Source organism: Pan troglodytes, chromosome X (assembly GCF_028858775.2).
Source record: "Pan troglodytes isolate AG18354 chromosome X, NHGRI_mPanTro3-v2.0_pri, whole genome shotgun sequence".
Taxonomy (NCBI): domain Eukaryota; kingdom Metazoa; phylum Chordata; class Mammalia; order Primates; family Hominidae; genus Pan; species Pan troglodytes.
The window spans coordinates 100,801,834-100,829,264 of record NC_072421.2 but is presented as its reverse complement, the minus strand read 5'-3'; the positions used below and the strand labels follow the sequence as shown (position 1 = coordinate 100,829,264).

Genomic DNA, 27,431 nt, shown 5'->3' with positions numbered 1-27,431 from the left:
CATAGTACTCATTTTCAGAGGAACCAAAAGATCATTCATGGACTCTACTCAGTCAACTAGCCTTTTTGAAGTGCCTGAGTTCACCACTGTGCATTTTCAAATCAGACTCTATATCATCCTCTTCCTCTAGACAGGTGAAAGATCACTCCAGCTCCAAAATTATCTGAGGCAGAGTTTCCCTTAAATGTGGTTCTCAGTTGAACATGCAGGAATTCTGATGACTAAATAGTGTGAAGTTCATATAAAGTGATTTTTGCATAAGTTGTATATGCTTTTCCATTTACACTGATTGGCAATCAGTACATAATGCAAAAATTTCCAAATAATTCTTTGTGGAGGCAATGTGGCGAGAAGACAAGCACCCTGAAGCACCAAGGCTGTGGTCACAGCTTTCACTAATTGGCTGTATGACCTTAGGAAAAATCGCTTTCTTAACAATTCCTCACTTGTGAAACCAAGTTTGCACCAAATAAGTGATTTTCATTCTTTTTTCACTGTGATCTAGTTAGAAATACATCTTAAAGGTGGCAATATTTACTACATAGAACACATTATTTTCTCCAAAACAATTCTTAACACTACTCACGGGTGATAGGATGACTTTTGTTCTCTTTTTAAAAAATTGCTTGTTGTAACCCACAAAACTGATTTCAAGAGCCATAGAGTGGCAATCCTAACTTTGAACAACACTAGAGGATCTTACTTTTTTTATCCCTCAATATTCTAAAAATTAAAGTGTACTTGAGATGTAGAAAAACAATGTGTAGAAAAACAGTGTATAGAAAAACAGCCCCATTCTTGCTGAGTCTCTTTTACCATCCTCAGCTTGTCATCAAATTACAAAAGTCAAATATTCTGCATCTCCAGATGATAAGGTCCAATAGAAAATGGCCCAGGCTGGATTCCCCCACCCCCAAGATATTCAGCAGGGGTTAGCCTTGGTACTTAACATCTCTAAGCCCCATTGACCTCATCTGTAAAAGTGGGATAACAATACAGATTTTATAGGTTGTTCTAAGAATAAAATGAGATCCTGGATGTGAAACTGCTGACAGGGGTGATGAATTCTGAGTTCCTCAGGCTGTGACCTTCAGGCATGTTTTGCTTTGCACAGTGAGTAACTTTGCCACTGTCCCTACCACTCCTATAATCATCAGTCTTATTTTAAGGTCTCATACTTTTCTTTTTTAATTACTTGCCCATCAAAGTCAGATTTATCTTGATATTGTTTATTGTTTACGGTTATGACACATTATATATATACACACACACATATGTATATAGTTACGTACACACACACCAATGGCACTGATTTTGGTACACATCAGAATTACTTAAGAGAGTTTGTTAAAAATGGAGATTCTGGAGCCCCACTCTGTGAGTCTGGACGATAGGTCCTACATTTTTAAATGCCCCTGCCTGCCCCCAAGGTGTTTTTATACAGATGGTAGACTCACTCTGAAAAACACTAGAACATACATTCTTAAAATATCAAACATTGAATTCTGGGTATGATCATTCTTTTTTGGTCAGGGACAAGAAAAAAACTGTCAAAGACAACTGAGATTTTGAGTCCAGGTAGCCGGAGGAGGAAAAGTAATACTTACAAAAATAAGGACTGGAATGAAAGAGGAAGATGATGGAATACAGACTGCTTTTTGAACTGCTTTATGCATTTCATATTATGAAAAGAGTATTTTTCCTAAAATAGGTGAATTGCCATGCTGACCGTAACTTTTAGGCTGAGACAAAACAATATTCAATTAGAATTCTAATTTCCATTAGAAACTGGTAAGTGTAAACACCAAAAGGCTTACAGAAAAAGTAAATCACAAAAATACAAGCTTGTAAAGCAGTGTTCACATTAACCTCAGCGAAAACTTTTAGGATTCAAGGTATGAGGCAAAAGTCATAATGGTTGTCAGGTTCAGGAGTTTGGAAGCGCATATAGTGCCTCATCTGCTGTTCCCTAGTCTTTCTCTTGATTTCCATCATCTGCCCTACAAACCTTTCTACATCATCTCTCGCTTCATTGTGCTCAATATGCCTATTAGGTATGGCCCATCGAAAATTAGGGACAAGTCGCCTAACTCGCCCCCGCCTGATATTTCCTCCAGGCTTCTGGCCTTCACCCCCTCCCAAATGGCGGGATTCTTCTTCATTCTGCGTGGGGGCCTGCTCCCCTCCTTCGTTTTCTTGTTGGGCATTTTCCCCGTTGAGATTGTTTGCCGCTAGTTCCTCTTTGGACTCCATTACTCCTAGGAGACAAGAGAGAGAAAATGGGCTGAATTCTTGGTGGACTGATAAGCACTGAGGACAGAGGCCCTACTAGGCACCTTTTAAAATTCAGAGCCCTGGACTTGACTTTATACTCTAACATTTCATTTTTTTCCACCTGAGAAGCCAGTATGCCCTGTGGGGTGCCCCCAATCCGAGCCCCTCCCTTCCGCAAAGCCCACCATTTTCCCTGTAGACCCATCTCCAGGCTTCCGCAGGCAGCAAAATGGAGGACGAGGATGGGGTGTGGGAAGGGGAGGGTTGCATGGGGTAGAGGGGGGCGAGGGTGAAGGCATGGATTAGGGTCTCAGACTGGGCTTTCCTCACGTTCCGGTCCCCGCCTCACCACCGACCCTCGCACCGACCTGGGCCTATCCTTGCAGTCTCCTCCTCCGGATTCTTGACGCGAGGTGCGCCGCCGCGACACTTAGCCCCGCAGACCTGCAGACTGCCGGGGTGGGGGAAGTGGGGGCTGCTGCAGCAGAACGCTAGCTAGGAACTACCGCCATCCGGCCCCTTCCCCGCCCCGAGGCCCTGGCCCTGGCCCTGGCCCTCCTCGCCACCCTCGCCCCCCGCCTCAGCCGCCCCGCCCCGCAAGCTGACCACCATTTTCTGCACCAAGAAGTGCGGGGCAGGGGTGTCGGAAAAGCTTGCGCTGATGGCGTAGGCAGGTGTTTCCGAAGGGTCGTAGCCCTAGGACCGCCGGCTCCCTCCGGGCCGGGCACCTCTCCGCTCAAGGAAGGCTCGCGGGCCCGCCGCGGGGCCCGGGGGCTGCATCGCGGACCGATTGCTTCTCCGCACGGCTCCCCCGGGGTGGGCATCCGCAGGCCGGAGCCACTCCCTCACACCAACCCCAGGGACCCCCCGCCGCGTTCCTTACCTGCTCCCCCTCCGCTTCCTAATTTCGGGGCCGCCCCTGGCCCACACGTCCTCAGGGCCACCGGGAGCAGGTACCACCGCCGAGAAGGGAACGAGCCACGACGGCTCTGACGCCAGAGCGAGACAACACTCAGTGTTGGCCGGTCACGTGGGGCTGTTGTCATCGCCAACGGCTCCGCCCCCGTCCCACGCCCCCTCCTGCAGCCCGGAGTCAGGCGGGGCTTTCGGGTCAGCCCCTATCCTCATCCGGAGTCTCTTTTAGTATCTCCAGACTGGCCGGCCCTTCCACTCTCCTGTCTTTGTGTATTCTTGGGACTTCCTCTGCCTCCCCAAGAAGGAAGCTGTCTTCTCAGGGAGCTGTTGGCCATTCCCACTTCTGTGGGGACTTGCCTCTCCCTGTCCTGGGCTCCCAGGATTTTCCCCACATCTCCCAACCAGGACGCGGGCGCAGAATTTAAAGGGGTGCAAAATTCCTCAGCAGTCAAGAAAAATAACATTTTAATGCAACATTTTAAAAAACAAAATTATTGCAAGAAAATTTATGATGAGCAAGATGTCAAAAATTTAAATAAAGAGAGCATCTGTCCCGCCCACCCCAATGGCAAACTGTGGTCCTTGTTACCAATGCTCATCCTTTTCTCCACACCAGAACGTTTGGGGGGGGACAGGAAATGAGTCAAGGACAGTGGATTTTTTTCTAATTCTTCTTAATACCTTTCTGTTCTGTTCCTTTTTTTGGGGGGTGGGGCAGAGTCTCGCTCTGTCGCCCAGGCTGGAGTGCAGTGGCGCGATCTCGGCTCACTGCAAGCTCCGCCTCCCGGGTTCACGCCATTCTCCTGCCTCAGCCTCCTGAGTAGCTGGGACTACAGGCGCCCGCCACCACGCCCGGCTAATTTTTTGTATTTTTAGTAGAGACGGGGTTTCACCGTGTTAGCCAGGATGGTCTGGATCTCCTGACCTCGTGATCCGCCCACCTCGGCCTCCCAAAGTGCTGGGATTACAGGCGTTAGCGCCCGGCCCCTTTTTTGTTTAAGAAACAGTCTTTATAGTTTAACTTTATCTTAACTTTAATGGAAAATTTCGAACATTTGGAAAAATGGAATAGTATAATGCAAACCCCATGTACTAGTCCTCACTCAGTTTCCACAGTTAACAACTCATGGCCAATCTTATTTCGTCTTTATCTTACCCGCTTCCCAACCTTAAAATTATTTCTGAAGCAAATTCTAGACATAATATCACTTTAGGCATAAATATTTCAAAGTATGTATCTACAAGATAAGGGTTTTCTTCTTTTTAGCATATAACCACAATACTGTTGTCACATTTAATAATTCACAATTCCTTAATATCATTTTATGTCTAATCTGTGTTCAAATACCCAATTGTGTTATAGTTTTTTTAACAGTTTGTTTGAATCAAGATACAAATAAGATATGCGCATTTTGATTGGTTGCCAAATTTCCTAAATTTCTTTTAATCTGTGGGTTTTCATTTTTTAATTTTTTTCTTTAATTATTGATGAAATAGTCATTTGTTCTGTATTTTCCTACAGTCTGGATCTCAGTGGTGTCATTAACACATTATCTCTTTACTCTGTGGTTCCTATAAGATGGTAACTAATTCTAGAAAAGCATCCTGGAATTTGGGTTCAATTTCAATTCAAGTTTGTCCAAGGGAAAGCAAATACTCTTTCTGTTTTCCTCTTTTTGGGATTTTAGCTGAAATATTTCTATAAAGAGACCCTTCCTATTTTAGGTCGGGCTCCCTAGAAGCAGAACTTGGAACAGAGATCCTTATGAATGTAGTTTCTTGTAATGCTCTCTCAGGTTAAAGGAAGTAAAGGCAGCAGGACAGGGCTGGGGAGCAGGGCAGTGATGAAGAATGGGGTTTAACTAGAGATTAAGTTTAGTTAATCGCACCTGAAAACTCTGAAGCACACACAAGTCATCCCACGATGACAGTAAGTCACTGGCTTTTTGTAGCTCAGCGTCAGTCACAGATCAAAGTCTGTAGGTGGAGCAGAGCATAGTCTCTGGAGCAAGGTGGCTCCCATTTGGCAGAGAACAATTCCCTGGAGAAGAGGTAAAATGTGAGTTGTATGGCTCAGGCCTGTAATCCCAGCAATTTGGGAGGCTGAGGTAGGAGGATTGCTTGAGCCCAGGAGTTTGAGACCAGCCTGGGCAACATAGGGAGAACCCCATCTCCATACACACACACACACACACACACACACACACACACGCATACACACACACAAATTTAGCTGGGTGTGGTGGCACGCAACTTTGGTCCCGCCTACTTGAGAAGCTAAGGAGGGAGAATTGCTTGAGCCCGGGAGGTCAAGGCTACAGTGAGCTATGACTGCACCACTGCACTCCAGCCTGGACAACAGAGTGAGACCTTGTCCCCTCACTCCTCCCGAAAAAAGATGTAAGTTGTTATCAGCCAATACACACAGCCAGGGAAGGTTTCATAGGTATATGACTTGTGCTGTGGCACAGGGCCCTGATGTCAGAAGAGTTCTACTCCTGGTTTAATGCTCTGCTGTCGTGTTGAAAGTTTTACTGATTTTATTTCTGAATACCGTCAGGCATAGATGTGTCTACAGGTTATCTAAACTGTATTCAGAAACAAGTCCAGTTGGCTTACAGGTGCCTCCAACTTCTGTGTCTCCTTCCTTCTCCCCTAGGTACTTCCATGTTTACTGCATACTGCTGTCCCTTCTACTGGCCTTTTCCCTTCTGCTGACCTAATATGCCAAAGCCCCATTGATTTATCTGGGCTTTTTGTTGAGCCAGAGACCCACTCTGTCCCTAACAAAGTGGATAAAGGCTAGGTGTGGTGGCTCACACCTATAATCCCAGCACTTTGGGAGGCCGAGGCAGGTCTCTCTGAAAAAAAAAAAGGTGTGCATAAAACCTCTTTCTTTATTTTATACTTACAGGTACTGTGAGATACACATATTCAGCTGTGGTTTTTGGCTCATAATTCCCATAGCCTTTGTTATTTCCTAAGTGGCTAGAACAATCAGCATATCTTTGATTAAAGTATTTGGCCTTTTGTTTCGGAACAGCTTCAGAACCATAAACATAAAAGACTGTCTTTCTTGGCCGGGCGCAGTGGCTCACACCTGTAATCCCAGCACTTTGGGAGGCTGAGGCGGGTGGATCATGAGGTCAGGAGATCGAGACCATCCTGGCTAACACGGTGAAATCCCATCTCTACTAAAAGTACAAAAAATTAGCTGGGCGTAGTGGCAGGCGCCTGTAGTCCCAGCTACTCGGGAGGCTGAGGCAGGAGAATGGCGTGAACCTGAAAGGCAGAGCTTGCAGTGAGGCGAGATCGCACCACTGCATTCTAGCCTGGGCGACACAGCAAAACTGTCTCAAAAAAAAAAAAAAAAAAAAGACTGTCTTTCCGTGTATGTTGGGGCTCTTTCAGGCTTCAGAAGCAGGCCTCAAAAGACAGAATTTCTCTCCCTGACCTTCTCTTGCTCTCCTTTCACCTACTCCTTTTTTCTCTCCAAGGCAGACCACATAAACTAAAAATATACTCTAGTTTTCCCCTGTCTTTCTGTCTTGGAGGTGGCCATAAGTAAATTCTCCGATTTACCTTGTCTGACTGTAGGTCATAATGATGCAGGAATGGGAAGCTCCTGTATTTGGGGCTTAGCCAGGGAGGCTTCTTGGCTTCACCCCGAAAAATAAATCAAGGGTGAGCTAGTGGTGTTGGGCAACAACCTGTTTTTGAACAGTACTGCTCTTTGTGGAGCAGGGCTAAATCAAAGGCAGTGCACCCAGAGTCAGCAACATATGAGCTCTTGGCAACTATATTTATACTCACTTATTCCCACTTTCAATTACACACAAATTAGGGAGTGGGTTAATGCAAATTGAAGGGTAGGTTATTTAGAACTTTCTAGGAAAGGAGCAGTAACTTCTGGGCCATTGCCATGGCATTTTGTAAACTGTGGCACTGGGTGGGAGTGTCTTATACTAATGAGCAATGAGAGCAGCTAGAGATCGCTTTTGTCGCCATCTGCTGGTTTTTGCGTTTCTTCACTTTAATCTGTCAGGACCAGGGAAATAAATCCTGTGGGTCTCTACCTCAATAAGACCCCAATTCAGAAGGGGTCCTCCCCCATACCCAGGATGAAGAAATGCTGCACAGAGAGGCCAAGAAGAATCTGAATAGTCAGGCCTTGCTGGGTTTCCCTACTCAGTCTAATAGTGTTAGATTATACCCTTTTTGTTCAATCACATTTTTACATGGTTGTCCATGATAGTCCTGCCTATCTAATGACATCTTGATAAAAGGCCCAAGGGGATGGGACACAGAGAGCTTCTGGACAGGTAAACTCATGGAGGCCTGCAAGAAGGTAAACAAGAACTCATCAGCTTGCCGGGAGGACAGTACACCCCAACTCCACAGGAACGAGAGCTCCGGTGCTCGGGACTCTTTCAGACCTTGCCCTATGTATCTCTTCATCTGGTTGCTTACCTGTATCTTTTAAAATATTCTTCATAATAAGCCAGTACACACGTGTCCCTGAGTTTTGTGAGCCACTCTAGCAAATTAATGAAGCCTGAATAAGGGGTTTTGGGAATCTTAACCTGAAGCCGGTTGGTCAGAAGTTCCAGAGGCCGAGACTTGCCACTGGTGTCTGAAGCGGGGACAGTCTTATGGGACAGAGACTGCAACTTGTGGGATCTAATGCTATCTCCAGGTAGGTAACATCAGAATTGAATTGGGTTAGAGGATGCCCAGATGGTGTCCACTGCAGAGAAAAAACAGGGTTATTTTTGTTTTGTTTTGCTTTGCTTTGTTTTGTTTTTTAACACACTAGATGAGTACCGCCTTAATGTTGTTTGGGCCCTGATGTCAAACAGAAGTTTTAGGACAGTAGTCCTTTCTGCTGAGTGTGTGTGAGTGTGTGTATATCTGTGTCCGTCTCTACCGGATTTACCCAGTGGGAACTGAGCATGCCATGTTGACTCAGAATTGCCCAACTCTTGCTCCCCACAGGTGAGGAATATGATATGTCTTCTGGACTGGAGACTACTAAAATGCCTGCTAAAAACATATGCAAATTAAATAGAGAAAAATAATTTAGGCTGAAGCTGGTGTGTTCTTCCCCAACTCCTTCCAGGCTCACTCTTACCTGAAACAGTGAAAATGTCATACAAATTCTTGTTTTTCTTTATTTTTTCATCAGGTTCAAAGTATAAATTCTTAAGTACTGATTAGAGAGTTATCAGTCTTGCATTATGCTACAATGTAAATCATTTCTAGATACTATGCCTTAAAATTCCAGTAGAAATTATAAGATGTTACCTACAATTCAACATCTGATATCATTTTGGGGTTTTAGCACTTTTATTTAGATATAATTCCATATTAAAAATTCACCATTTTATAAAAAAATTAGCCGAGCATGGGGGTGCATGCCTGCTACTCGGTAGGCTGAGGCAGGAAAATCGCTTGAACCTGGGAAGCAGAGGTTGCAGTGAGCCGAGATCGCACCACTGCACTCCAGCCTGGGCAAAAGAGCGAGACTCCATCTCAAAAAAAAAAAAAAAAAAAAAAAAGGAAAGAAAAAAAGAAAAGAAAAGAAAAAAGAAAAATCACCATTTTAAAGTGTGCAATTCAGGGCCGGGTGTGGTGGCTCATGCCTGTAATCCCAGCACTCTGGGAGGCTGAGGTGGGCGAATCACTTGAGGTCAGGATTCTAGACCAGCCCGATCAATATGGTGAAACCCTGTCTTTACCAAAAAATACAAAAATTAGCCAGGCATGGTGGTACACGCCTCTAGTCCCAGCTCCTGGGGAGGCTGAGGCAGGAAAATCGCTTGAACCTGGGAGGCAGAGGCTGCAGTGAGCCGAGATCACTCCTCTGCACTCCAGTCTGGGTGACAGAGTGAGACTCCATCTCAAAAATAAATAAATAAATAAATATGAAAAATAAAATAAAATACACGAAGCAAAAACTAATAGACCTGAAAATAGGAATAGATGAATCCACTGTTATAGTTGAAAATTTGAAAAGCCCTCTATCAGTAATAGACAGATCCAGCAGGGAAAAAATCAATAAGGACATGGTTGAACTCAGCAGCACCATCAATCAGCTGGATCTAATTGGCATTGTAGAATACTTCACCCAACAACAGTAGAATATGCATTCTACTCAAGCTCATATGGAATATTTATGAATATAGACCACATTCTGAGTTATAAAACATACTATAACAAGTTTAAAAGGATAGAAAACATACAGAGTATGCTGTCAGTCTTCAGCGGAATTAAACTAGAAATTAATACAGAAAGATAGCTGAAAAACCCCAATATACTTGGCAATTAAACAACATATTTCTAAGTAACACACAAGTCAAAGAAGTCTCAAAAGAAATTTTAAGATATTTGAATTAAATTAATATGAAAATACAACTTACTGAAATTTGCAGAATGCAGTAAAAGCAATGCCTAGAAGGAAATTTATAGCATTGAACATATATATTAGAATACAGAAAAGATCTAAAGTCAATAATCTATGCCTTCACCCTAGAAAAATAAGAGCAAATTAGATCCAAAAGAAAGTGAGCAAAAGAAAAGAAACAATAAAAATTACAGCAGAAATTAATGAAATTGGAAATAGAAAATTGATGGAGAATTTTCAGCAATGAAACCAAAATCAAATACAACATTGCATAAAAAGAATCACATGCTCTGACCAGACGAGATTTATTCAAGATGTGCAAGACTGGTTCAACATTCGAAAATCGATTAATGTAATTCATCACATCAACAAGCCAAAGAAGAAAAATCATATAATCCTATCAATAGATGCAGAAAAAGCATATGACAAAAATCTAACACCCACTAATAATAAAAACTCATAAAACTATTACCTTAGGGGAATTCCACAATTTGATAAAGAACATCTACCCAAAAACCTATAACATCACACTTAATGATGAGAGACTAGCTGCTTTTCCTCTAATATCAAGGCAAAGATCAAGGAACAAGGCAAAGATGCCCCCTCTCATTTCTCTTATTCAATGCCTTACTGTCCTAGCCAATGCAATAAGACAAAACAGGAAATACAGATAAACAAATTGGAAAGGAAGAAATAAAGCTGTCATTTTTCACAGATTATGTGATTATCTATATAGTTAATTCCAAAGAATCAACAACAACAACAACAAACTCTTGGAGCTATTACGTGATAATAACAATGTTCCAGGATACAATGTTAATATATAAAAGTCAATTGCTTTCTTATATACCAGCAATAAATGATTGAAATTTGAAACTGAAAACATAATATTATTCATATTAGCAGCAAAAAATCAAATACTTAGGTATAAATTTATCAAAATGTGTAAATTTTAAAAAATTTGAATAAATATGGCCAGGCATGATGGCTCATACCTGTAATCCCAGCACTTTGGGAGGCTGAGGTGGCAGGAGGATTGCTTGAGTCCAGGAGTTCCATGCCAGCCCGGGCAACATATCGAGACCCCATCTCTACAAAAAAAAAAAAAAAAAAATTAGCCAGGTGTGGTGTTACACGCCTGCAGTCCTCAGCTATTCAGGAGGCTAAGGCAGGAGAATTGCTTGAACGCAAGAGGTTGAGGATGCAGTGAGCCATGATCACACCACTGCCCTCCAGCCTGGGTGACAGAGAAAGACCCCATCTCAAAAAAAAAAAAAGAAACTAAGTTGGTATTACCTCAAACTTGATTATTATAAAGTTAATATGATCATTGTAATAGCCACGGTAATGACTGGGAGAAAAACTAAAAAAATACAGAAAAATAAATGAGAAAAGCATCAAAATGATACACTAGAAGAAATAAATCACAAAAGAAATTAATAATAGTGGAACAAAAAAGTATAAGAAATATAAAACAAATTTGAAAATATAAAACAAATAGCAAAATGGCAGAACTAAGTCTTTTCTTATCAGTAATTACTCTAAATATAAATGGATGAAATTCTTCGATTAGAAGGTGGAGATTGGAAGAATGAATAAAAATACATAATCCAACTATGTGCTGTCCACAAGAAACTTGCTTTAGATTCCAAGACATAAATTAGTTGAAAGTGAAATGATGGGAAAAAATAATCTTTGCAAATAGTAACCAAAAAGAGGTGGGAAGGCTATACTACTGTGAGGCAAAATAGACTCAAAAATTGTTATAACAGATGAAGACAGACATTATGTATTTATAAAAGGGTCAAAACTTCAAGAATATGTAAACAGTTGTCTTTCTGCACTACCCAGAAAGGGATCTATACAGTGTTGTTCTGGATTCGTGTCATAACTTAAAGGGAAACTTTCACAACGTCTGGAGCCCTTGGTGTCCTGTAAATGAAGGAGGAGGTCCTCAAATTCCTTTCAGTAGGAACCTATGGTGGCAACAACCTTGACTCCAAATAGAGCAGTATGTCTACAAAAGGAAAAGTGATGGCATCGGCATCATACATCTAATCAGTATGCCATCACTTTTCCTTGAGAAGGACCTGGGAGAAGCTTCTGGTGGCAGTTCATGCCATTGTTGCCAGTGAAAACCCTGCTGATGTCAGTGTCATATCCTCTAGGAATACTGGCCAGCAGGCTATGCTGAAGTTTGCTGCTGCCAGTGTAGCCACTCCTATTTCTGGCCACTTCACTCCTGGAACCTTCACTAACCAGATCCAAGCAGCCTTCCAGGAACCATGTCTTCTGGTGGTTATCAATCCCAAGGCTGACCACCAGGCTCTGACGGAGGCATCTTACATAAATCTGCCCACAATTGCTCTGTGTAACAGATTCTTCTCTGTGCTATGTGTACATTTACATGCAATGCAACAACAAGAGCTCTCACTTGGTGGGTCTGATATGGTGGAGGCTGACTCAGGAAGTTCTGTGCATGCATGGCACCATCTTCTGTGAAATCCCAAGGAAGGTCATGCTGATCTCTATTTCTACAGAGATCCTGAAATGATTGAAAAGGAAGAGCACAAGCTGCTGCTGAAAAAGCTGTGATCAAGGAGAAATTAATGGACTGCTTCCGTTCTGAGTTCAGTGCCACTCAACCTGAGGTTGCAGACCAGTTTGAAGGCATACAGGTGCCCTCTGTGCCTATTCAGAAATTCCCCACTGAAGACTGGCCCACAGCCTGCCACTGAAGACTGCTTTGCAACTCCCGCTGTTCAGGCCACTGAATGGGTAAGAACAACCACTAGGTGGTCTTAAGTTGTTCTTTCACAGGCTCTTAAGCAAAATGAAAATAAAGTTGATGGAAAGTAAACGTAGTTTCTAAAAAGAAGAATATATAACAATTATAAAATATATGCTCCTAACAACAGATCCCAAAAATACGTGAAGCAAAAACTGACTGAATTGAAGGGAGAAATAGACAGTTCTACTCTCTAATAATAGTTGGAGATTTTAATTCCCCATAATCAATAATTAATAGAACCACTAGAGAGAAGGTCAGTAAGGAAATAGAGGATTTAAACAACACCATAAACCAACTATACCTATCAGATATCTACAGAACCCTCCATCCAACAACAAATACACATTCTCCTCAAGTTAAATGGAGCATTCTCTAGGATAGATCATATGTTAGACCAAAAGACAGGTCTCAATAAATTTTTTTTTTTTTTTCTGAGATGATGTCCCGCTCTGTTGCCCAGGCTGGAGTGCAGTGGCATGATCTCGGCTCACTGCAACCTCCACCTCCCGGGTTCACGCCATTCTCCTGCCTCAGCTTCCCGAGTAGCTGGGACTACAGGTGCCCACCACCACGGCTGGCTAATTTTGTTTTTGTATTTTTAGTAGAGACAGGGTTTCACCGTGTTAGCCAGGATGGTCTTGACCTCCTGACCTCGTGATCTGCCTGCCTCAGCCTCCCAAACTGCTGGGATTACAGGTGTGAGCCACCACACCCAACCTTCAATACATTTTTAAAATATTGAAATCATACAAAATATCTTCTCCAACCATGATGGAATGAAAGTAGAATTCAATAACAAAAAGAAAACTGGAAAATGCACAAATATATAGAAATTAAGCAACATACTTTAATCAATGGGTCAAAGAAGAAATTACAGGTGGAATTAGATAATATGTTGAGATGGATTAAAACAAAAGCACAACATACCAAAACATACAGGATGCAGCAAAAACAGTGCTCAGTGTGAAATTTAAAGCTGAAAATGCCCACATTAAAAAAGAAGAATATAAAATCAATAACCTAACTTTATACCTCGCAAAACTAGGAAGAGAAGACCAAGCTAAATGCAAAGCTAGGAAAAGGATGGAAATAATAAAGATTAGAACAAAAATAAATAAAACAGTGAATAGTGAAACAACAGAATTAATAAAATCAAAAGCATGTTCTGTGAAAGAACAACATAACTGACAATCTTTCAGCTAGACTGAACAAGAAGAAAGTGAAAACTCTCAAATTACTAAAATCAGAAAAGAAAGTGGGGGTGTTACCACAGACTTCCAGAAGGATTATAAGAGAGTGCTATGAAAATTGTATATCAACAAATTAGATAACTTAGATAAAATAGACAAATTTTTTGAAACACACAAACTACCAAAAAAAAAAAAAAAACTCAAGAAGAAATAGAAAATCAGAACAGATTTATAACAAGTAAAGAAATTTGGCCAGGTGCAGTGGCTCACGCCTGTAATCCCAGCACTTTGGGAGGCCAAAGCGGGTGGATTATGAGGTCAGGAGATCGAGACCATCCTGGCTAACACGGTGAAACCTCTTCTGTACTAAAAATATAAAAAATTAGCCTGGCATGGTGGCAAGTGCCTGTAGTCCCAGCTACTCGGGAGGCTGAGGCAGGAGAATGACATGAACCTGGGAAGCGGAGCTTGCAGTGAGCTGAGATCGTGCCACTGCACTCCAGCCTGGGTGCAACAGAGCGACGAGACTCTGTCTCAAAAAAAAAATTTTTTTTTAATCAGTAATCAACAGCTTTCCAAGAAAAAAAAAGCCCTGAACCAACAGCTTCCCAATAAAAAAAAGCCCTGAACCAAATGTCTTCACTGGAGAATTATACCAAACATTTTTTTAAAAGCTAAAATCAATGTTCAAACTCTTTAAAAAGTAAAGACAGAACACTTCTTAACTCATTCTATGAGGCCAACATTACCATGATACCAAAGACAGATAAAGCCATCACAAAGCAAACTATAGGCCAATATCCCTTATGAATATTGATGCAGAAATTCTTGACAAAAGACTAGCAAACCAAATCCAACATCATATTAAGAGAATTATATACCATGACCAAGTGGTATTTATCCCAAGGATAAAAGGGTCGTTCAATATACGAAATACCATCAACTGGTGAATGGGTAAACCAAGTGTGATATAACCATGAATGGAATATTATTCAGCCACAAAGAAAGAATGGAGTAATTCTACATGCTACAACAAGGATGAACCTTGAAAACATTAGGGTCAGTGAAAAATGTTGCCACAAAAGGCCACATATTGTATTATTTGATTGGCAGGAAAAGTCCAAACCCATCCACAGAGAAAGCAGATTAGTGTTTGCCAGAGGCTGTAGGGAGAGACTACTAACAGTTACGGGGTTTCTTTGGCGGGGGGGGTGGGGCGGTGGAAATAGCCAGGAAATATATATTGGTGATGGTTGCACAACACTGTGAATATATTAAAAACCACTGAATTGCACACTTTATCTTTTTTATTTTTGAGACAGGATTTCACTCTGTCTCCCAGGCTGGAATGCAATGGCACAGTCTCAGCTCACTGTGACCTCTGCCTCCCAGGTTCAAGCTATTCTCCTGCTTCAGCCTCCCCAGTAGCTTCTTGCTATTAAGTTGTTTGAGTTCCTCATGTATTTTGGGTATTACTCCCTTACAGATGTGTGGTTTGCAAGTATTTTCTCCCAATCTGTGGGTTATCTCTTCCCTAGTCTTTTTGATGTGCTCTCTGGTATTATAGTTTAGTCTACACTCATTCAGCGCAATCCTTGCCCAGCCCTGAAATCAGCCATTTCTGCAAGGGAGTCAGATTTTTTTTTAAGGGGAAATGTTGCGAGAGTTAATAATCTGAGTACTAGAGTTGCTCATTACTACTGAGTTGGTCATTGTTTCTTGTCCTTTTCAGTGCATGGAGGCAGTAAATATGTATTATATTTTTAGGAGAATACACATTATCATCTCCCATCTTGGGCTGCTCCTCTGTCCCCTTATAGGTAATCATTTTTATCTTTTTGTGTTTGTTTGTTTTAGCCTTCCAGTTTTAAAAAATATCAGCAAGTGGCCGGGTGCGGTGGCTCACGCCTGTAATCCCAGCACTTTGGGAGGCTGAGGCGGGTGGATCACGAGGTCAGGAGATTGAGACCATCCTGGCTAATACGGTGAAACCCCGTCTCTACTAAAAATACAAAAAATTAGCCGGGCGCGGTGGTGGGCGCCTGTAGTCCCAGCTACTCGGGAGGCTGAGGCAGGAGAATGGCGTGAACCCGGGAGGCGGAGCTTGCGGTGAGCGGAGATCGCGCCACTGCACTCTAGCTTGGGCGACAGCGCGAAACTCTGTCTCGACAAAAAAAAAAAAAAAAAATATATATATATATGTATATATATGTATATATGTATATATATGTATATATATATATCAGCAAGTATAACATGTATGCTACTTTTCTCCCCCTTTCATAGGTAAAAGATGGCATATTCTACATCCTCACTGTGCAATATACATTTCTTCAGAGCTAGTAATCTGTGTCTGCACTGTCCAAAACAGTAGGCACTAGTTACCTGAGTGTTTTATTGAGGAATTAAAGATTGAGTGCATACAATGCGTCTATTGTCATGGAGTAACTGAATCTCGAATTTAATTTTAATTAAATTAAGATATCTCCTTGTGGCTAGTAGCTAACGTATTATTGCACAGCAGCAGTGCTACGTATTTTTCTGCACCTCACTTTATTAATTTAACAATATATCCTAGGCCAGGTGCGGTGGCTCAGGCCTGTAATTCTAGCACTTTGGGAGGCTGAGGCAGGTGGATTGCCTGAGCTCCGGAGTTCGAGACTAGCCTGGGTAACATGGCAAAACCCCGTCTCTAGAAAAAATACAAAAATTAGGCAGTTATAGTTGCATGCACCTTTAGTCGAAGCTACTTGGGGAGCTGACGCGGGAGCATTGGTTGAGCCTGGGAGGTCAAGGCTGCAGTGAGCCAAGATCGTGCCACTGCACTCCAGCTTGGGTGATAGAGTGAGACCCTGTGTCAACAACAACAACAACTATCTATCTATCTATCTATCTGTCTGTCTATCTCTCCTAGAATCCATTGCATAGCAGTACAGAGAAGAAGTCTTCATTGCTTTTTACAGCTGCATAGTACTCTAAGATATTGATGTACTGTAAGTTTTTTAACTAGCCACAACTCTTATTCATGGACATTTTGTTTCTACTCTTCTGCTATTATGAATTGTTCTGCAGGAATGGCTTTCTGTTTATGCTTTTATGTTTTGTATTTTATTTTATTTTACTATATTGTTTCTTTGGGACAGATTCTTAGAAGAGAGATTGCTGGTTCCAAGAGCAAATACCTATATAATTTAACTAGATAGTATCAAATCCCCTGGTTAGGGGTTATATCATTTCATATTGCTGATGCAGGGAAGGTGAGCCCCAATTGGGACCTTGCCCGGGAGATTCTTGGCTTCAACCAGGAAAGAATTCAAGAGCAAGCCGGTGGTAAAAGAAAACAGTTTATTTGAGGTGGCAGTGTTACAGCTCCATGATTGCCCCAGCAGAGCAGGGCTACCTCATTACCTCATAGGCAGTGTGTCAACAGTAGCAGCTCAGAGGCAGTTTTGCAGTCCTATTTATACCCATCTTTAGTTACATGCAAATTAAGGGGCATGTCATGTATAAATTTCTAGAAAAAGGGTGGTAACTTCTGGGCCTTTGGGTCGTTGCCATGGAAAGGGATAGTAACTTCTGGGTGTTGCCATGGCAATGGTAAACTGACATGGTACACTAGTGGGCATGTCTTCTGGAGAGGTGCTTCTGCCTCTTCCCCATTTTAACAGGTCCCCAATTTGGCCTGGTGTTCCAGCCCTGCCTCCGAGTCAAGTCCTACCTCCTACCTCATTACCACCAGCAGTACTTGTGAATGCTATGTAATTGGTGAGAAGAAGCATTTCATCTTATTTTCTTTGCATCTCTTATCAAGAACTAGGTTGAGCAATTGAGCATTTTTGTGTATTTTTGGAGTCTTTAATTTGTATGGATATATATTAGTTGTACATATTTTGGGGTAAATGTAATATTTTGATACAAGCATACGATGTGTAATGATCAAATCTGGGTAGCTGGGATATTCACCACCTCAAATATTTATCATTTTGTTGAGTTGAGAACATTCCAAATCTGTTCTTCTAGTTATGTTGAAATGTACAATAAGTTTTGTTAACTGTAGTCACCCTACTGTGCTATCAAACATAAGATCTTACTCCTTTTATCAAACTGTATTTTTGTATACATTCACTAACCTCTTTTTATCTCCCTCTCCTCATTACCCTATGTTTAAGGAACATTTCCAGTGAAATACTTGTTTGCATCTATTGCCCTTTTTCTTCTCAAGATGTTGTTTATTGCTTTTGCTTTTTCAATAGCTTTCTATATACTAGACGTATAACCCTTTTCTGTGATGTAAGTTGTATTTTTCCCAATTGGTAATTTTTTATTTTCCTTTTCTTATGGGTCTTGTTTTTGCCATGCATTTTTATATCAAATCAAATGTATCATTCTTTTCCCTTATTGCTTCTGGATATTAAGTCATATTTAGAAAAGTTTCCTCCACTACTATGGTACAGAGACGTTTGTTTTGAGTTTACTTTTGTGGTCGAGAGAGGAGAGAACTATGGGTCATATGATATTGGTGTGCCAGATGTGAAAGGAACCCTGAGGGAAAGTGGCCTTCATGTGAAAAACTTTTGAAAAGTAAGTCATGAAATCAAGCAAATTAGATGTTCGTATGAAATTTCTAGCCCTATACTTATCTTTGAGAACACTACCTCTACTCTTTTCTGTCTCTTGTGGATCTGGGTTTGAGCCCATCTAACTGGCAGAGAAGATGTTACGTGAAGCAGAAACTCCACTTTACCTCAGATGGGGCCCTCAGAAAACTAAATGGGAGGGACCACCCTTCTAGGAATAAGGAAGATACAAAACCAGTTTAGAAATCTAGCACTCTGGGCCAGGTACAGAGCTCACACTTGTAATCCCATCACTTTGTGAGGCTGAAGTGGGAGAATCCCTTCAGCCCAGGAGTTTGAGACAAGTCTGGGCAACATAGTTAGACCTCATCTCTACAAAAGTTTAAAAATCAGCTGCTGAAACTGGATCCCTTCCTTACACCTTATACAAAAATTAATTCAAGATGGATTAAAGACTTAAATGTTAGACCTAAAACCATAAAATCCCTAGAAGAAAACCTAGGCAATACCATTCAGGACATAGGCATGGGCAAGGACTTCATGACTAAAACACCAAAAGCAATGGCAACAAAAGCCAAAATTGACAAATGGGATCTAATTAAACTAAAGAGCTTCTGCACAGCAAAAGAAACCACCATCAGAGTGAACAGGCAACTTACAGAATGGGAGAAAATTTTTGCAATCTACCCATCTGACAAAGGGCTAATATCCAGAATCTACAAAGAACTTAAACAAATTTACAAGAAAAAATCAAACAACCCCATCGAAAAGTGGGCAAAGGATATGAGCAGACACTTCTCAAAAGAAGACATTTATGCAGCCAACAGACACATGAAAAAATGCTCATCATCATTGGCCATCAGAGAAATGCAAATCAAAACCACAACGAGATACCATTTCACACCAGTTAGAATGGTGATAATTAAAAAGTCAGGAAACAACAGATGCTGGAGAGGATGTGGAGAAATAGGAACACTTTTACACTGTTGGTGGGAGTGTAAACTAGTGCAACCATTGTGGAAGACAGTGTGGCGATTCCTTAAGGATCTAGAATTAGAAATACCATTTGACCCAGTGATCCCGTTACTGGGTATATAACCAAAGGATTAGAAATCATGCTACTATAAAGAAACATATACACATATGTTTATTGCGGCACTATTCACAATAACAAAGACTTGGAACCAACTCAAATGTCCAACAATGATAGACTGGATTAAGAAAATGTGCCACATATACACCGTGGAATACTATGCAGCCATAAAAAAGGATGAGTTCATGCCCTTTGTAGGGACACATATGAAGCTGGAAACCATCATTCTGAGCAAACTTTTGCAAGGACAGAAAACCAAACACTGCATGTTCTCACTTATAGGTGGGAATTGAACAATGAGAACACTTGGACACATGGTGGGGAACATCATACACTGGGGTCTGTTGTGGGGTGGGGGAAGGGGGGAGGGATAGCATTAGGAGAAATACCTAATGTAAATGACGAGTAAATGGGTGCAGTGCACCAACATGGCACATGTATACATATGTAACAAACCTGCAAGTTGTGCACATGTACCCTAGAACTTAAAGTATAATTTAAAAAAAATTAAAAAATAAAAAAATAAAAATCAGCTGGGCATAGTGGTGCATGCCTGTAGTCCCAGATACTCAGGAGGCGGAGGTGGGAGGATCGCTTCAGCCCAGAAGGTCAAGGCTGTAATGAGCCATGATTATGCCACTGCACTCTAGCCTGCATGACAGAGTAAGACTCTGTCAAAGAGAGAGAGAGAGAGAAAAGGAAGGAAGGAAGGAAGGAAGGAAAAGAAAAGAAAAGCAAAGAAAAGGAAAAGGAAAAGAAAGAAAATCTACCACTCTGGCCTAACAAAAAATCAAAAGAGAAAGTAAAACCTCTAGATCACGCCCATAAAGAGAACAAAGACTGAAGCCATAACAGTTGCCTCATCCTTTATTCTCTGTCTGTTCTGTGCTGGTAGGAGAAGTAGCCCATTAGCCCCATGCAAGAGGTTGAAAGTGTGGGTTACAAGGTACCTCAGTTTCCCAAGAAAGTGACTTCTCTCCACTTAATTGCATCATTTCCTTTTTTGATGCTGGATTTCCAGGACTCAGAGTCAAGCTTAGACTAAACTTACTTGGAATGGAATCCGGTTGAGGTCATAGATCACAGGGTGGTGACTAATATCCATCTTGCTCCCCATGGATATTCCCAGGAAATCAAGAGAAGGAAAGTATGGGATGCAGATGTGGAATTTGACTAACCACGCCTGGCCATCCTACACATTAATAAATCAATGAAATGCGGGAATAAGCAGGATAGAAAGATACACATTTTTTTTTCAGCTTTTAAATACACATGAATTTTTCAAAGAGAGTTGAGGTCATACTGTACTTATTGTTTTGTAATCTGCTTTGAGGAAACATTTTGTTTCTGTTTATTAAAATTATGCCTTTTCATTGGGGAAAAAACTTGCAGAAAATGAAGAAAGATTCCACTTGGTCTTCAGAGTCAGTTTGAGACAAACACACATACACACATGCACATACACACCACACACACACAGAGAGAGAGAGAAGAGAGAGAGAGAAACTGTCAAGTAAATTGCTTCAATCTGCTTCCAAAGCAATAAATATATGAGCATTACATTTGTAATCATTTCACAGTTATATTAGGCTTGCAACATTATCTTCAATAGTTTGCATATTTAAAACACTATAGAAATACACACTTATAAAATAAAAGTACTCTCTATATCCCACTATGTGCACACACTTAATTATTATCAAAGAAATATTTTAATGTGCTATGTTTATGCAACAGTGTATGAACATATTTCTAAGTCAGTGTATCCTAAGCAAATTTATTTCTACACCATTATTTTTTGGATCAGCTTTACAAAACTTTATCTCAATATTTTGCCAGAGTGCCAACTAAAACTTTTTGTTGTTTAACATGTATCAAACAATATAGAAATGTATACTTATAAACTGAAATATTTTGTCTCTCTAGTCTGTCCCCACCTTCTGCCCATCATGATACCAAAATATTTTCTATTAATTTATCAGTGCCTATTCTTCATATTTTTTTCTGTATGTGTTAACTTATATTTATTTGATTTTTTTTTTTTTTTGAGATGGAGTCTGGCTCTGTTACCCAGGCTGGAGTGCAGTGGCGCAATCTCAGCTCACTGCAAGCTCCGCCTCCCGGGTTCACTCCATTCTCCTGCCTCAGCCTCCCAGGTAGCTGAGACTACAGGTGCCCGCCACCATATTCGGCTAATTTTTTGTATTTTTAGTACAGGTGGGGTTTCACCGTGTTAACCAGGATGGTCTCGATCTCCTGACCTCATGATCCACCCACCTCAGCCTCCCAAAGTGCTGGGATTACAGGCGTAAGCCACCGTGCCCGACCTATTTAATTTTTAAAATTAGAGATGGGATCTCATTATGTTGCCCAGGCTGGAGGGCAGTGGCTGGTTGTAGGTGCAATCACAGCCTACTACAGCCTTGAGTTCCTGGGCTCAAGTGATCCTCCCACCTCAGCCTCATGAGTAGCTGGGACTACAGTGTGCACCATTGTGCCCAGCTTAAGTTTTATTTATTTATTTATTGAAACAGGGTCTTACTCTGTAGCCCAGACTGGAGTGCAGTGGTGTAATCATGGCTCACTGCAGTCTTGACCTCCTGGCCTCAAGTGATCCTTCCACCTCAGCCTCCTGAATAGCTGGGATCACAGGCATGCATCACCAAGCCAAACTAATTTTTTCATATTTTGTAGAGACATGGTCTCCCTCTGTTGTCCAGGCTGGTCTTGAACTCCTGGACTGAAGTGATCCTTCCACATCCGCCTCCCAATATGCTGGGATTATCAGCATGAACCACCATGCCCAGCTACTTAAGTTATATTCAATCACACCCATACACTCATGTTGATATATATTCTTTTGTAGAAATGGGGTCATGTTTTACATTGTATTTTGTGACATATTGTTTTACTTAATATTATTTTCAAAAATTAATTATTTTTGTTTGGCATGTTTCCAAGTATTTACTGGTAATTTATATTCCTTCTTATGTTCATTCTCTTTGGATATTATTCACTATCTCTACTTTTTTTTTTAGTAGAGATGGGGTCTCACTTGTTGCCCAGGCTGGTCTGGAACTCTGGGGCTCAAATGATCCTCTTGCCTTGGCCTCCCAAAGTTCTAGGATTACAAACATGAGCCACTACACCCGGCCACTATCTATTTTTAAAGAATAGTGTATGCATTGAAGATATACAGATACAGATATGTCTGAAATAATTTCAGAATAATCTTAATTAATTTCTCCCAGCTTTTCATATACCATTTAGTTTGTTGTGCAGATGGCATCTGATACTTTATAGTGATTTTTAGTATTTTAGAACTAATTCAGCACATTGTTTTAAATAACTGAGTAACAATGCCTTGAGGTCTATTGAATATTAACTCACAAGACAGAGGAGGAAATCTTATTTTTTCAAATAATCTCAAGTTTTGAGTCCTGGAGCAGTAATTGATAAAGTTTGTTTCCCTAGGGCAAGTTACCTAACTTTTAATTTATCTTCCCTGATCCAAGTAATGGGAATAATTTAATTTCGGCCTGAATAGAGCTGTTAGAATTAAAATGAGATGAAATTTAAAATACCCTCCAAATAGTCGTTGTGTACCTATTGATAGTCTACTGTTCACTTTCCCTTTCCAAAGAGCCCCAGCTTGTGGTGCTTCCTGGGTCCAGTTCAACATCTCAGGAACCAGCCAGTCCATGTGATGCTCACACCCAGGACTCTTGGCCCAGAGGATAGAATTTCATCTCCACCATCATCTTCATCAACAAACGAAGGGGTGACTACCAGTGCAGGCATAACACAATTTCCATACTGGGGTAGTTTCCCACTATCAGTCCTTAAGCTCTGGAAAGTCATAACTTAAATGGGAGGCTGCTGGTTAGTGTGCACAGAGAACAAAGCACAGATTTTTAAAATTTTTGGCAAAAGATACACAACACAATTTACCACCCTAATCCTTTTAAGTTTACACTTTGTTTTACGTACATTTACACTACTGTAAAACTATACCATCATCCATTTCCAGAGTACTTTCTTCTTGCAAAACTGAAGCTCTATACCCATTAAAAACTAATTTCCCATTTTCCCCATCGCCAGCCCCTGACAACTACCATTCTACTTTCTGTCTTTACAAATTTGACTACCCTAAGAACCTCATGTAAATTGAATAATACAATATTTGTCTTTTTTGCAATTGGCTTATTTCAGTTAGCATAATGTCCTCAAGTTTCATCCATGTTGTAGTATGTATCATAATTTCCATTCTTTTCAAAAAGGCTGAATAATACTGTATCCTATGTTTACAGCACATTTTGTTTATCCACTCATCTGCTGATGGACACTTGAGTTGTTTCTACCTTTTGGTGGTTGTGAATAATGCTGCTATGAACATGGGTGTACAAATATCTCTTCAAGACCCAGCTTTCAATTTTTTGTTTATAGTCCCAGAAATTGAGTTGCTGGATCATATAGTAATTCTAACTTTACGTTTTAGGGGGGAACTTCCCATATTGTTTTCCACAGCAGCTGCACTAGATTACATTCACAACAGCAGTGCATAGGTGTTCTAGTTTCTCCGCATTCTCACCAACACTTGTTATTTTTTACAGTAGCCATCCTGATGGGTGTGAGGTGATATTTCATTGTGGTGAGGGACAGGTGTTTGACCCTGAAAAATGTACATACCTTCTGTGAGTCTGAGGTTGGTCGTCTGTGAAATTGTACTAAGGGTGTCTTTTTCACAGTCTTGTAAGAAGCAAAGGAGAAAACCTCAAAGAATGTCTGGTATATAGTAGGACTTTGGTATCTTATTCCTGGCCCACCCTGCCTGCCCTGTCCCCTAAAATAGAATATTTGTAGCAGCATCTGGAAATGTGGCAGCAAGAAGTGAACTTTGGTTCCATGTCAGCATTTCCTTCTTTTCATGTGTTTCCCTGTTTCCTTATTTTCCTTCTAGTGTTATAGGAGTTAAGCAATTTCTTACAGAGCAACAGCATGAAGAAATCATATAGAGGAGCAAAGAATAGTAATGGATCAGCTAGATAAAATATGAGAGTCATTAAATATGTGTCCCAGTTGCCAGACCTATCAATTAGCCACAGGACCTTGGGTGAGTCTCTTCCCCAGTGCTGGCCTCTGGCTTAACACAGGAGGGCACTCAATACAAAAACAGTGGTCAGATAAGAGGTACTGAGATTTTATGCTGAGAAACATTACCTGCTGGTTACATGAAATGAGAAAAAAAATTATCAACTATATGTGCTATAATTATTGACATCTTTTATTATTATTGCTGTTATTGGGGTTGTTTGCATTTATTATTTATTTTTTATTTTTTCATTTAGATATGGAATCTAAAAAAAATTTTAACTCATAGAAGTAGAGAGTAGAATGGTGGTTACCAGGGGCTGGGGAGATGTTGATCAAACAATACAAAATTTCAGTTGGGGCCAGGCACAGTGGCTCACACCTAGAATCCCAGCACTTTGAGAGGCCAAGTGGGGCAGATCACTTGAGGTCAGGAGTTTGAGACCAGCCTGGCCAACATGGTGAAACCCCATCTCTACTAAAAATGCAACAACAACAACAAAAATAGCCAGGTACACACCTGTAATCCCAGCCACTCGGGAGCCCGAGGCACGAGAATCACTTGAACTTGGGAAGCGGAGGTTGCAGTGAGTGGAGATTGTGCCACTGCACTCCAGCCTGGGTGACAGAGTGAGACTTCATCTCAAAAAAAAAAAAAAATCAACTGGATAGGAGGAATAAATTCAAAACATCTATTGTACAACATAGTAACTATAGTTAATAACAATATATTGTATTCTTGAAAATTGCTAAGAGAGTATATTTTAAGTATTCTCACCACAAAAATATAAGGATGTGAGGTAATGCATATGTTAACTAGCTCAATTTAGCCATTTAGCCATTTCACGATATATATATATATTTCAAAACATCATGTTGTACTTGACAAATATATACATATATAATTTCTTGGTTTATATCCAAAAGAATTGAAATTGATATGTCAAAAAGATACCTGCACTCCCAAGGTCATTGTAGCATTATTCACAATACCTAAGATATGAACGCAACCTAGGGGTCCAACATCAGATGAATAAATAAAGAAAATGTAGTATATATGCACAAGGGAATACTATTCAGCCTTTAAAAGAAGGAAGTTCTGTCATTTGTGACAACATAGATGAAAATGGAAGATATTATGCAAGCGAAATAAGCCAGGCACAGAAAGAAAAATATGGCATGATCTCACTTATATATTAAATCTAAGAAAGTTGAACACATAGTAGTAGAGAGTAGGAAGGTGGCTACCAAGAACTGGAAGTGGGGAGTGAATGGGGAAAGGAAAGATGTTGATTGAAAGATACAAAGTTTCAATTAGGCAGGTTAAGCTTTAGTAATCTATTGCACAGAATGGTGACTATAATCAGTAATAATGCATTGTATTTTTCCAAATTGCTAAAAGAGTAGATTTCAAATATTTTTACCACAAAGATATGTGAGGTGATGGATTTGTTAATTAGCTTGACTGAGTTCATTTTGCAATGTAAACATATATGAAAACATCACATTGCACCACATAAATATATACAATTATTTTTTTAGAAAGACTCAGAAGACAACCTACAGGGGCTCCCATTGGCCAAACATTAAAAAATTTAAATATCAAAAACATTAGTAACTGAAATGGATTAACACACATTAAATATAGAAAACTCTATGAGCTCATGATGACACTCTAAAAAAGAAACAACAAACAAAATCAACTCACTGCTCAATTTTGGAGGATCCCGGGGAGACAACTCATATATAGTGGAAAAATTACAAAAGAATTAAACATTCACCTTACCTTTCCTGTGCATACTATTCCTAAATATAACCTAATAGTTGATAAGAGGAAGTTTCTTTTATAAAGGAATTACAGCTAATAAATGCAACAGAAATTAAAGAATTAGTACATCATAATTTGAAACCTTTAATTAAATGCAGTTGTAGGCAACAATCATCAGAAGCTACAAAAAAAAAAAAAAAACACGAAAGGAAAAGCCTATGGGAAATTTTACAATGCATGGATCAGGCTGACAACACCTAAATGCAGTGACCAATCTAAAGTCACAGGAGAGACAACCAGACAAGATAAGCTTCCTAGTCGAAAGCTATAGGAAGCATAACATCACATTTGAGGTATTCTTGCCAAAAAGCCAGAATCTGATCAAGCTTATAAATCTAATTAAAGGAATTAGAAGGGGCCAGAGAAACATAAAAAGCAACACTATAGGAATACAATCAGCAAAACCCAGAATGCAAACTCCACAGGGCAAAACACCCAGTTCCTTAAATAAACAAACTAGAGGGTCAGAGAGAGAGAGCGAGAGAGAGAGGACAGACCTTCCTTGGAATAAAAGAGACAACATTTCAAAGTTAGATTTAATAGAAATTAAAATTAAAACCACAATGAGATACCACCACACACCTAACAAAACAATAAAAATGAGAAAGAAAATACCGAGTGCTGGCAAGGACATGGAGCAGTGGAACTCTCAACACTGCTGGTGGGAATACAGATTGGAAACAACCACTTTGAAAAATTGCTTGGTGGTATATTCTGAGCTGAACATACACATACCCTATGACTCAGAAATGCCACGCTTAGGTACATACATGCCCAAGGGAAATAAAAGTAAATGTCCATCCAAATGATACAAACAAGAATGTTCATACCACCATTATTCATAATAAGTCAAAAACTGAAAAATACCTAAATCCCATTAACAAATATATGTATTTTCAAATATTCACATGATGTAATATTATACATCAATGAGAATGAATAGTCTACAACTATAAACACCTATTGAGGTAAATTTCATGCACGTTATGTTGATTAAAAGGAGCCAGACACAAAAAAAGTACAAGCTGTATGATACCAAAAACAATTTTTTCTTCAAATCTCCCAATAAAGTTTGGGGAAGAAGAGGAAAATCAACACCCCATTTTCTTTTATTTGAAGGTATTTAGTGTCTTTTTATATTACCTGCAGGTTAACCTCAGAGAACTGTGTATCCACTCAGCCCTTGAAACGCAATTTGCTACCGGCAGGAACTAGGCTAATGTTGTGTATGAGGACAGGCACTAAGTGCAAGACACTAACTCTAGGTGG

General features: G+C 40.4%; 1 protein-coding gene and 1 pseudogene across 2 annotated transcripts; one reads left to right on the top strand and one right to left on the bottom strand.

Annotated features, from left to right (window-relative positions):
• Positions 1–1,213: 1,213 nt before the first annotated feature.
• Positions 1,214–3,313, bottom strand: BEX4 (brain expressed X-linked 4). 2 transcript variants are annotated; one of them, XM_016944011.3, is made up of 3 exons: positions 3,158–3,300; positions 2,643–2,725; positions 1,214–2,258 (listed from the first exon to the last, which is right to left on the bottom strand). In XM_016944011.3, exon 3 carries the CDS (start codon positions 2,251–2,253, stop codon positions 1,891–1,893), a length of 363 nt encoding a protein of 120 aa, XP_016799500.1. In that variant the 5' UTR covers positions 2,254–2,258; positions 2,643–2,725; positions 3,158–3,300; the 3' UTR covers positions 1,214–1,890. The 2 variants fall into 2 exon arrangements, with proteins under 2 accessions (XP_016799500.1, XP_016799499.1); XM_016944010.2 differs by lacking the exon at positions 2,643–2,725 and having other exon boundaries at positions 3,158–3,313.
• A 1,800-nt stretch (positions 3,314–5,113) lies between these two features.
• LOC107970997 (small ribosomal subunit protein uS2-like) lies at positions 5,114–12,187 on the top strand (annotated as a pseudogene).
• Positions 12,188–27,431: the final 15,244 nt, after the last annotated feature.

Bases quoted from the DNA above. Each gene is read 5' to 3' on its own strand.
- BEX4 (XM_016944010.2), bottom strand. From the start codon at position 2,253: ATGGAGTCCAAAGAGGAACTAGCGGCAAACAATCTCAACGGGGAAAAT.